The sequence below is a fragment of the Oenanthe melanoleuca genome, chromosome 15 (genome assembly GCF_029582105.1).
Source record: "Oenanthe melanoleuca isolate GR-GAL-2019-014 chromosome 15, OMel1.0, whole genome shotgun sequence".
Lineage (NCBI taxonomy): Eukaryota > Metazoa > Chordata > Aves > Passeriformes > Muscicapidae > Oenanthe > Oenanthe melanoleuca.
The window spans coordinates 11,650,794-11,661,948 of record NC_079349.1 but is presented as its reverse complement, the minus strand read 5'-3'; the positions used below and the strand labels follow the sequence as shown (position 1 = coordinate 11,661,948).

The window sequence follows — 11,155 nt, the reverse complement described above, 5'->3', positions numbered from 1 at the left end:
AAAACAGAATTGTCTCTTCTCTACCAGTCATTCTGGAAACACCATTCCATGACCACAATCCCTGAAATCTTTGGAAACCAGAGCAGAGTGGCAGTGTGTAGCACTGCTGACAGACTCTCCAGTGAGACACTTCTCTGGTCTCAGTTATTCATTAGGTGCCATTAGGAAAGCCTTCCCCTAGGACCCTCCCCAGGCAGCCAGAGATGCCCTGTGGAACATTGCAGGGACAACGAAGCAGAACAGCCACGTGGAGCACAGGTCAGCCTTGGCCTGTGCTCAGTGGAGCAAGAGCTGTGTCGTGGGGACAGGGTGGTCAAGGATGAAACAGCAAAAGGGATGTTCCAGTATACATGGCAGGGCACAGGGACAAAGGGGACAGTGATTCAGAAACACTACACACACAATATCTTCCAGGACATCAGCTGATAGGTAAGATATGACTCAAATACTAATTGAGACAGATACATTTTTTAAATTTTTATATCTGTGAACTGCTGTCAGCTGGACACAATAAATATGGATCTGTATTAAGGGAAGCTCAGCACAGCTTTGCACATGTGTGCCACACATGACTGTAAAACTGGAGGATAAATGACTAAATGACCTGATGCTGTGAGACTTACTGCCCTGATCACAAATCTGACTGAAGGATATCTGTAAGATTTCTGCTAACTGCTTATTATCAAACTGCACATCTAATAAAGGGAGCCTCAGAACAGTCTAAACAGTAACAGCACTCATACAATCACTAATCACCAAAAGACATTACACAGGAAGGGAGTTATGAGAGGAAGATTCAACCTACCCAAAGTAGGAATCCTAAATTAAAGTCTGAAAGCAAAAAGTAGAAGTTCCAATAAGTATAAATTCACTAAGTAGAAGTGGGTAAAGTAAAACATTAGAAAATATGTGCAGCAGGCTGCATTTGAGGAGTGCCCCATGCAGAAATGTACATGTTATTGCCTGTTGGTGTGTCCCCCCACACCATCTGAGCAAGGCACGTGCCAGCAGCTAACATGGAATTTTGTCCCTTTGTCAGATGCACATCATGTTGTTTCAACTTTGTATAACTTTACAGGAAAAGGAAATTAATTCTTAGCATCAAAGGGACAGTTTCACTTGTGCTTTAACAAGAGTTTATCTGCTGGAGAACCTCAGCTGAAGAACAAACTCCTCCATGAACTCTCAGCACAAACCAACAGCAAAGTCAAGGTCATGATGAGGCCTGAGAGTGGCAGGAGAAATGGGGTGGTGCCATACACTACATTTCAAACACTAGCTAGAGAATCCAGGAATATGCTTTGCATATGAAATATTTTGTATTAAATATGACAGCTTGCATCAACCAAGTCCTTTATGATTTCCTCATCCTCTCCTTCAACTGAAGTGTAAATGCCAAGTGATAACTAAGCCATTTACCAACTCAATACATTCAATATCCTCTTAATTGTGAAATAACTGAAGTTACAGCCTGAGAATTTTCTCTCAGAAGAAACAGATACCAATCCAGCTGTGTAGGTTACAAAACAGCTTCAAAACAATCTTATTTTTCATTGCAGACCCAGAAATGAGTACACTGACTAGTGGAAATGCCAGACAAAGCTGTGCATGATGAAGCTTTCTCTCTACTAGCAGAGAAAAATCCTCTACTAAATACTTGGCTGGTCAAGCCTGGTGTGTCACTGCAGAATTGTTAAGTTTTCACCCCATTTCAAAACCATGGAATAGTTCAGTTCCTTCCAGTAATGATTAAGTTCCGATGTGCTCCAGTTGCCATCACCTGGAGAGAGGACAGCTCTTTCCTATTCATGCCAAAGTCCTGGAGTTCACTGTCCAAGCCCCATCTAAGACTTAGAGAACTCTGTCTCCAAGTTTCTCACTTATACTGAAAACTGAGCAGGTCATGATGATGGCAATCCTGTTTAAAAGTGTTTCCTTGGTCCCCTGTCCCCCTAACAGAAGACAGAGTTCATGAAATACACAGGTTCTGCAAGGGACACCATCCTGTTTACTTGGGCTGGGCATAACCACTGGTTGAAATATTTAATCCAACAATCCTAAACTTTGTACACAGCTGGAATATGTGTAATTAACTCAAAAGCCTCTGAAGTAAATTTTAACTTTGGTAACATGGGACTAGCTCACTGACAGTGCTGCTGTACAATGTGAGCATTTGGCTCCTTTGGCAGGGAGCAGCAGTGAGCAGCAGGCAGCAGCTCATTCATAGGAGATGGCTGCCTTCCTCTCTAACCTGGTGAGTACCTGCCCACATCTCCCCAGGCCTCTGACTAAAAAGAGACAAAGATAACATAATACTAGAGATTCAGGTTCTTGAAAAATTTTAAATTCCTTTGTTACAGAGACCATCTTTCCTTCCTGTGTTTAAACATCACAAGGAGCAATGGGGGCCATGAAGGTCCTGTTGCATTGTCTTTTCTATGCAACAAGTGAAATGAAATTAAAATAAATTAAATGAAAATCCAATAACAGCTCTGGCTCTTCCACCACTGACTATGATACTTTACTTTGCCTTCTAAATTACTGATAACAATACTAAATATTAAGCACTGTGATTACTTCTCAAATAATGAATACAGTAATGGTACAGCAAAAGGCTAAGAAATCATGACATAAAGTTTTAAATAAATTGCTTTCTTCACTTCCTCAAAAGATAATTAATATAATCCATCAAGACTTTCCATAATCTTAGAAAGGGAAGAAGTGATGTGTATCATCATAAATTATGGTTTGGTGTACATTGGTTGCTGTCGATTGCAGACAGGGAAAATGATTCCCTCTGCCCCATGTCCAGGACTGACACCTTTATCCAGCCAAGCTGTGGGATGTTGCAGGCACACAGTGAGAGTTGTACTATCAGGAACACCTTCTTAAACTGCTTGTCTTTCTTGCAAGCAGAGTGATGGATTCTCACCCTTACACCCATGTTGTTTGCTCTGGTGCTGTGGCTGATGGTCCTGCTCTGGCAGCAGATTAGAGGGATTTTGAAAAATGTTTAAATTCAAAAGGGTCTGAAGTGGACAAAGAGTGTGGCTACAAAGAGGAAGGACCAGTGTGGCTGCAAAGTCTCTGGCCTTGCACCAAACTGGAGTAGTGAGAAGCTGATGGAGGGTTTTATTTTTGTGTTGCAGGTTCAGTTCCGGGGGCTACTTCAAATGATCTTAGTGCTGGGAATTGGTGGTAGTTTTCCATATGGATTCCATATTTCTGTCATCAACTATCCTTCTGTGGTAAGTAGCCATCTCTCTCTGAGGCTGAAAACACAGAGGTGAGAGCCTGAGCCCCCTGTTCTCCCACAAATCCCAAATTTACTGAGCATTCAGCTGATATATCTAGACATTTCTTTGGCTAAAAGTAACATCACCTGAGTAGAGAACTTCTCCTCCTTTAAAGAACTGGATAGCATTTTCTGTTTTAAATAAGCTCTTGCCATGTAGTGTACAAGCCTCCAAAGGAGGGCACAAAATGAGTCTCAGCTCACCAGGAAGCTTCCTGAGGGATACAGACTTGAAGAATTTGCTGTGTGATCTCAATGAACTTGTTTTACTAGAAAAGTTTCAAAATAAGTCTCATATTAGAACCACAGGCTTGATCTGAAGTACAACAGCCAAATGTGAAGGGATCTTACACCCATTACCCAGGCAGATCTCGTTTTATTTTTCAGCACATCAGGAAGTTTATTAATGAAACCTGGATAGATCGGCACGGCTCTCCCCTCCATCCTGAGACAATCATGCTGCTGTGGTCCTTCATTGTGTCTGTTTATGGGATAGGAGGATTCCTGGGAAGCCTCTGCTGTGGCTACCTGACTACAAAATACAGGAAGTAAGTGCTTCTTGTAACAGCTCAGCAGTCAGAAAGTACAGGGAAATACCAAGGTGGACAAGTAAGTCCCTTCTTTTCAGTTGAAGCAGCTCTGTTGGAGACATTCAATTTGGTTTCCTGGCACTGTTCCCAAGCAGCCTTCTGTCTCATTTACCTGCCCTCCCCAGGGAGCAGTGCTCTCTAGGGGCTGCAGCCATCATCACATCACCAGATCAATGTGACACAGGATCACGTTCCCTTCAGGGTCCCCTACCACTCTCATTAGATCTCCCAAGCTTTACAAACTCCAAAAAAGGAGCTGTGTGTCTTGTGTTGTAATACATCATATGCAGTTACTCAAACACATGGAAAATATCCTTATGTGAAAAAGAAGAGTCAGATTTCCATTTAAATACACTCATTTTAGGGTGGTGACACTACACTAAATATTCAGATCTACTCTAGTGAAAATATGGAGAAAGGAGAAAAAAATTGCTTGTAATTTCACTGTAAAGATATAATCAGCACCAAAACAAGTGACCAAGAGACATGTTTGTTCTTGGCAATCCATTTTACTGAAAGTCAGTTCCAAGCCACCTTTGCCACTGGACAAAGGAAGGATTCCTCACCAGTCAGGTCTGTTCTCGGTGCCTTGTGTGTAACACCACTAATTTCATTTGCAGAGAAATTGGCAAACAGATCTTCTTGGTGTGACCCACTTAAAGATCTGCTCCACAACACACTGATCCAGGGGCCCCTCATTTGGGTCTCAACAAACCATCTTAGCCTGCCTGCAATTGTGTTCTTTCCTCACAGGTAAGTGCCCCCAAGAAATTTCTTGTGGGACACTGCCTCATCCCACACACTGAGAGTCTCCCAAGGCTGGAAACAAGACCATGCACCTCTCCCATGGCTTATTTAACACCTGGTAGCCTAATTGCTGAATCACAGCACAGAGTCTCTGTGATCCTCAATGCAGGCAAGGGGGCTCTTGCCTAACAAGGGTCACAGCAAAACATCTGAGTGCAAAAGACTTGAGCCTGAGACAGCAGAGTGGTGAACACACCAGCCTGGATTCACACAGAGTGACTTTTGAAATGAAATATGCCTCTAAAAAACTCTGTCTGCCATCCCAGAGCACCCATTTAGCCAAGAGTGTTTTTAGGATGAGCCATTCTAGAATGGGACCTGTGGACTCAGACTGTTTCTGGGGAACAACCTGACATTTTATGAAGACTTACATCCATTTAAAAATCTTGGAGACAAACTGGGCCAGACCTTCAATCTTTTCCCTTCCTTGTACTGTGGAAATGCTGACAAAGGATTCCAGATGTTTAAATTCTAACTTAAGATTTTATTTATTAAAATCTAAAAGATCCTAAAATTTTAAAGAACCATTTTGACTCTCCTGAGTTGAAATTATTTGAGGCATTCCTCAATACAGTAGGAATGGCTGTACCATTTTTCCTGTCACAGAAGGAGTAGTCAAAAGAGTACAAGAGGCTCTCATTTCACATGAAATTCTCAAGGTCTCTTTTTTTTTTTTTCTCCCTAGGAAAAAGTGCCAGATGTTCACCAACCTGATCATGTTGGTAGCTGCACTTTTCATGGCCCTCAGTAAAACAGCCAAATCCTTTGAGATGATTCTGGTTGGGCGCTTTCTCTATGGCATTGGTTCAGGTATGTCACTGTCCTGGGGCTGTCTCTACAGCCATCCTTCAAGAATGATTTTTAAAGCAAATACACCAGCCACTCAATAAAAGTGAAAGATATAATCTCTTTTGCAAGAAATTGTAATCTAAATACCAGAGTGAATGGAAACAATCTAAGAGAGGATGGGCAAAATGTTTTCTAAATATTTTAACTGCTATTTATCCCCTTGTATGTTCAAGGTTTTTCTCTCAATATACATCCTCAGTATGTAGGAGAGATTTCACCCAAGAAGTTGCGTGGTTTTACCAACTCCACTGTTGCTGTTTTTCTGACCCTGGGAAAACTCACAGGACAGGTGGTTGGACTACGGTAAATTCTCCAATTTTTCTATCAGGTTACACTAAAAGTAGAAATGTTTCTATAACTTTACCCTCTCACCTAGTCAGTGACTGAGAAACACTCTACTCCTCCCCAAAACATGCCTTAGCTTATGCCAGAAGAAAAATATTGATCATATTTGAGGGAAATACAGTTTTAAATATAGAAGGAAGGAAATCATTTACTTATAAACGGATTTCTTTTTTTTTTCCACTATCTTTCTATTCGGAGACTTTCCCTTCAAAATTCATTGTACTTACATGAAAAGTCATTGCAAGATGTTTTGCTCTTGTGGCCAAGCAGTGGTCAAAAAGTCTTATCAGCTCTATAGACATTACACTGTGTTCCAATGGTATTCAGAAAAATTTTCAAAATATCAGATAATTATTTTAAAATAAATTGTTAGAAATAAAAATAGCCAAATTTGTGAAATTTGCCTAATTAAAATTCAGGGCTTAAATCTAGTGAACCCTTGAATGGAATCTGAGCAATCTTTATCATTCAGAAAAGTTTCCTGAACATTCATTCCATTATTTCAGCATAATTTTGTTTCACATACACTTTCCAGGGAGATTTTAGGAAGCGAAGCTTTGTGGCCATGGTTGTTAGCATCTAGTGGACTTTCAGCATTGGTTCAGCTGGTTACCCTCCCATTTTTCCCTGATTCACCATCCTACCTCCTGATACAGAAGGGTAATGAGGAAGCCTGCAGGAAAGGTAGAGTGTCTGCTTTCCTCACTTAATTCCCTTAACAGTGTGTACCAGTGAGAGCCTCTGCAGAGGATGAGGCAGGGCAGAGCTGTGCTGCTCAGGGCAGTGCCATGGAGTTCACACACAGCAGCTCAGGGCAGAGCTGTGCAGCTCTGTGCAGGGCCATGGAGCTCACACACAGCAGCTCAGGGCAGAGCTGTGCTGCTCTGTGCAGGGCCATGGAGCTCACACACAGCAGCTCAGGTACCCATGGCAATGGCTGTGCTAACCTGGGCCTCACTCAGCCCCATTCAGTCCATGAAGACAAGAAATGTTTATCAGCATTTCCCACCTTGGTGGGCACTGCTTTATTTAATTAAAGGAAATGGTTCAGTCAGCTGTCCTTTCTTGTGTTATTGAATAAATAGTACTCAAATGATTACTCTGCTTACAGTTAAGTAAACCCCACTTTAGAAAGCTGTGCTATACTGACAACCAGACAGGCAAGATCCTTCAAATTGCCCAGTGCCCCTGCAGCAACCAGATGGCAGAAGCAGCAGCAGCACCTACTCCAAAGGACAGGCAGCCTAAAGGCTTTAATGCAAGCACCCCTGATGGAGCCATCCCGTAGGATAATTCACTCCCCTCTTTCTCCCCTACAGCCATCAGGAAGCTCTGGGGGGAAGGAGACCACCAGGCAGAAATTGATGACATTGTGAAGGAGAAGGGTGCAGCGGCGAGCACGAAGACCTTGCGTGTCCTGGAAGTGCTAAAGGAGCGATCCCTGCGCTGGCAGCTGTACATTCTGATGACTGTCATGACCACGCTGCAGCTCTGTGGAATCAATGCAGTTGAGTGCTCTCTTAATCCCCAGGACAAGAGCAGGCAACTTTACAAACCTCTCAAAGTCAATGTTATTAAGCCAGTTAGAATTGTATCTCCAATGCAATGCTTTTTAACACAGGTTAATTTCCTCTTTGCATTTTTCAGATATATTTCTATTCTTTTGAAGTATTCCACACAGCCAAGTTTGAAGAATACCTTATCCCCTACGTGTCCCTGGGAGTTGGGTTGTGTGAGTGCTTATCCTCTATACTGTGTGTAAGTCTTTTCAGATTTGAGTTTGAAGGAAAAAATTAATGTGGCAAACAACTCTGCTTTTCCTTTCTTATAACTGGGCTCAGGGGAATTTTGCATAATCTAAGCCTCATCTTCCTGCTTTGCAAAACCACAGGCAAGGAAGTTTTTTTCCAAATTATTTGAATGAGTGTGTGTCTTTAGACTCCCTTTTTTCTGCAAAATACTAATTTTCTGATGTTCTGGATGGGATGTGTGTATGTATATGTGGACAATTTGACTTATGCCAGCATGCAAGAGAGGGAACTGTCTAATAACAGCTTAGGATTGACTAATAAACACAGCTTAATTAATAATGAATTAGTTTTGAAGAAAATTATTAAATTCATTGGGAACTAAGAGACTGTCAAAAGACAGTCATTTATGGCTGTTATTTAGACAAGTCCTCTGCACAGAGCACATGGAGAGAGGAGGGGTTATTTCCTTTGAGAACTGGGTTGTGAGCCTTGTTTTCTGCTTTCCAGAGCACCCTCATAGACCGCTTTGGGAGGAAGGTGCTGCTCTGGGGTGGATACTCGCTGATGTGCTCTGTGCTGGCACTGCTCACCATGACCCTGTCACTGCAGGTAAAGAGAGAGCAGCCTTCTGGCCACTTCCCCAGCCCACCTTTCTGCTCTTGTCTCTCAGGAGATGTATAAAAACTTCAGCCAGTGGCAGGAAATACAAAGCTCTGCTACTCTGCTGTGTGTCTAATGGTTTGATATCACTGGTTTCTCACTTTCAGCATCGTTTTTTCTGGATGCATTACTTCAGTGTTATCTTGATCTTCCTGTTCGTTGTCTTCTATGGAATTGGGCCATGTGAGTACATCAGTGGTTATGCTGGGAGGGAATTTGGTATTGTATTGGTTGGCAACACAACTGGCAGAGAAGAACAGGCTTGTGCCTTGCTAAAACGTTCTGGAAATTAAGGAGGGAAGGGCAGACACAAGTGGGAGACAGGAAAAGGATACAGACATCTCAAATTTTATTGCTGATCACATTATTTAAATAATTTAAAGCAGTATGATCTTCTCCAGAGAGTGTGAGATAGAAATTTCAAAACAATTTCTAAATTAATCAGCTAAAACCAGGATTCCAGGCATTGCCAGGTATGTTATAGTAATCATCTTCAATAACTAACAAGGTAAGCTCATGCCTACCAACAAGCCCCAGGTGGGAGTGGTCCCAGGGAGCCAAAAGGGAGGCTGGTTTTATAAACCACTGCACCAGTAACAATATGAAACTGCACAGATCACTGATACCACAAAAAGAATTCCAGTACATGCAAGAGCTGTGCTCCATTTCTGGAGTCAAGGTCTTTCACCATCACAGCAGGGCCACCTACCCACCCACCTACCACCTACCTATCCTGCCTGTCTGACATCTCTGCCACTGCCTTTGGGAGGAGCTTCAGCAAGAGCAAGGAAACAAATAAACCTGCTGTGTGTTTGGTTTTGCTTTTCCAGCTGGAGCCACCATATCTGTGATGGTTGAAATCTTCAGCCAGTCATACAGACCATCAGCCTTTCTGATTGTTGGCTGCATCAACTGGATGGGACTGTTTGTACTTGGGATGATTTTTCCAGTAATTGTTGTAAGTGACTCGCACATGATCCCTTTTTCCAGGTTAATCTATTTCTGAATGCTGAAAAGGGGCAAAATAATAGCAATAAATTGCAATGACATGCAAAGCTTAGTACTCAGACCAAACCCCAAACCTGCTCAGAAATTCCCCAGGCTTGCCAAGGAGCAGTAATAGGACTCAGGCCAGGGGGAGCTCCTGGTTTGATACCTGGCCTGGATTGTGTATTGAGCACACCTTTGAATTTGAACTTCTGAGACACAGGCTTGACTAAAGAGCAGGGAAATAGAAATGAGTTTCTTATTTTCCTTACATTGTCCTGCATTTCTGCTTGTAGGATAACCTTGGACCCTTCTGCTTCCTTATCTTTTTGGGAATCCTTGCTTTATCAGCAATTTTCATCTACCTGTATCTTCCTGAGACCAAGGGAAAGTCAATCATGGAAATAAAAGCAGAATTCAACAAGCTGAACTTTGGGCAAAAAGAAACCTCTGTCACTGAAAATAACTTTCCTAAGGAACAGTTGCCTTGCACCAAACTCTGAATGTTCAGAGAAGAAATTTGCATCTCTTGGAAAAGACAGGAAATAATGTTGCAATAGAACTAAAAAGGAAACATTAAAAACAGACTGCAAGCTCTTCTGTCTCATTTATTTTTTCTTTTTTTAAGATAGATATGAAACTCACTATCCTAGAATAACACTAAGTACCTCATAAGCAGGAGCCTGCTGGCAAATAGCTCAGAGAAGAGTATGAGTATCAGAAATAAAAAAATACAAATGAAATATTTTAAGAAGATGAACCAAGGTAAAGAATTATTAAGAAGGCTCAATAACCAACAGTCATGAGGCTGGGGAAGCACAGAAGGCTGAAGTATTTGGCTGACAGGCACACAGAGGAAAAGCTAAATACATGGTTCAGGGTGATCCAAGCAGATACAGGCTGAAAACTTAACACCTCACATCCAGAAAACAGTTTCCAGCATGACTACAGAAAGAAGTATTGAAAGTGAAATTTGCTGTGCACCAGTTCTGGAGATGTAATGGAACTTTCAGTGGGAAACATCCTAGTAACTCTAGGCAGGGAGAAGAACCTGCTAAACTGAGATATTCTTGCATGCAAAAGAAGTAAAATGACTGCTATAAAATAAAGCTGGGTCTGGAGAGCATCTCTGGTGTCTTAGGAACTGATTTTCAACCTGGTGCATCAGCTTCTGGGAATTACATCAGATGTTTTCACAGAAGAAAGAGTTTGTTTTGGAAATGTTTTTCTTGTTATGTAAGCAAGCTGGGAATAACGACTGATTATTGTACCCAGCAGTAAAAACAGGTTGTGAAGTTCACTGGAAATAGTCTAAATTTTTCCAAGTGACCACTAACAAGTATAGGATGACATGTAAGTAAACACTTTGGATCATGCCACCTGCTTTCCTCTAAGCACTGAAGAAAAAATGAATCAATATCACAAACTACAGCTCCTCTCCTTACAGATGGAGGTGTCACTTGGGTTTGTTTTTAACCTTTTGGCTTAGGAAACACACCCTGAAAAGGCTTTTTGTAAACCAGATTTTATTTCTGGGTTTTTTAGGGTTTTTATTATTTTCAGAATGCATACAGGAAACACAATCCACAAACGTGGGCTGTAAATGAACACTGGCACAGTAATTTCATCCCCTGAGTTTTTATTTGCTGACTTTTTACAGCAAGGGTGCTACAGTGAAGGAACTAACCCAAAATCAGCATACACCACACAATCATAGAATGGATTGGGTTGGAAAGGGCCTTAAAGATCATCCAGTTCCACCCCCCTGCCATGGGCTGGGATGCCACCATTTAGGTCAGGCTGCTCAGGGCCCAGTCAAGCTGACCTTGAACACAATCAGCTTCAGCAGGTTCATACAGAAGTTTTCACTA

General features: G+C 41.9%; 1 protein-coding gene across 3 annotated transcripts; it reads left to right on the top strand.

Moving 5' to 3' along the window:
• Positions 1-2,143: 2,143 nt before the first annotated feature.
• Positions 2,144-10,409, top strand: LOC130259725 (solute carrier family 2, facilitated glucose transporter member 11-like). Of its 3 annotated transcripts, XM_056504346.1 has the most exons (12): positions 2,144-2,254; positions 3,150-3,248; positions 3,683-3,843; positions 5,378-5,502; positions 5,715-5,844; positions 6,422-6,570; positions 7,206-7,393; positions 7,534-7,644; positions 8,145-8,246; positions 8,405-8,480; positions 9,128-9,255; positions 9,581-10,409. In XM_056504346.1, exons 1-12 carry the CDS (start codon positions 2,231-2,233, stop codon positions 9,785-9,787), a joined length of 1,500 nt encoding a protein of 499 aa, XP_056360321.1. In that variant the 5' UTR covers positions 2,144-2,230; the 3' UTR covers positions 9,788-10,409. The 3 variants fall into 3 exon arrangements, with proteins under 3 accessions (XP_056360321.1, XP_056360320.1, XP_056360322.1); XM_056504345.1 differs by lacking the exon at positions 2,144-2,254 and having other exon boundaries at positions 3,123-3,248; XM_056504347.1 differs by lacking the exons at positions 2,144-2,254; positions 3,150-3,248 and adding an exon at positions 4,506-4,638 and having other exon boundaries at positions 3,764-3,843; positions 9,581-9,873.
• Positions 10,410-11,155: the final 746 nt, after the last annotated feature.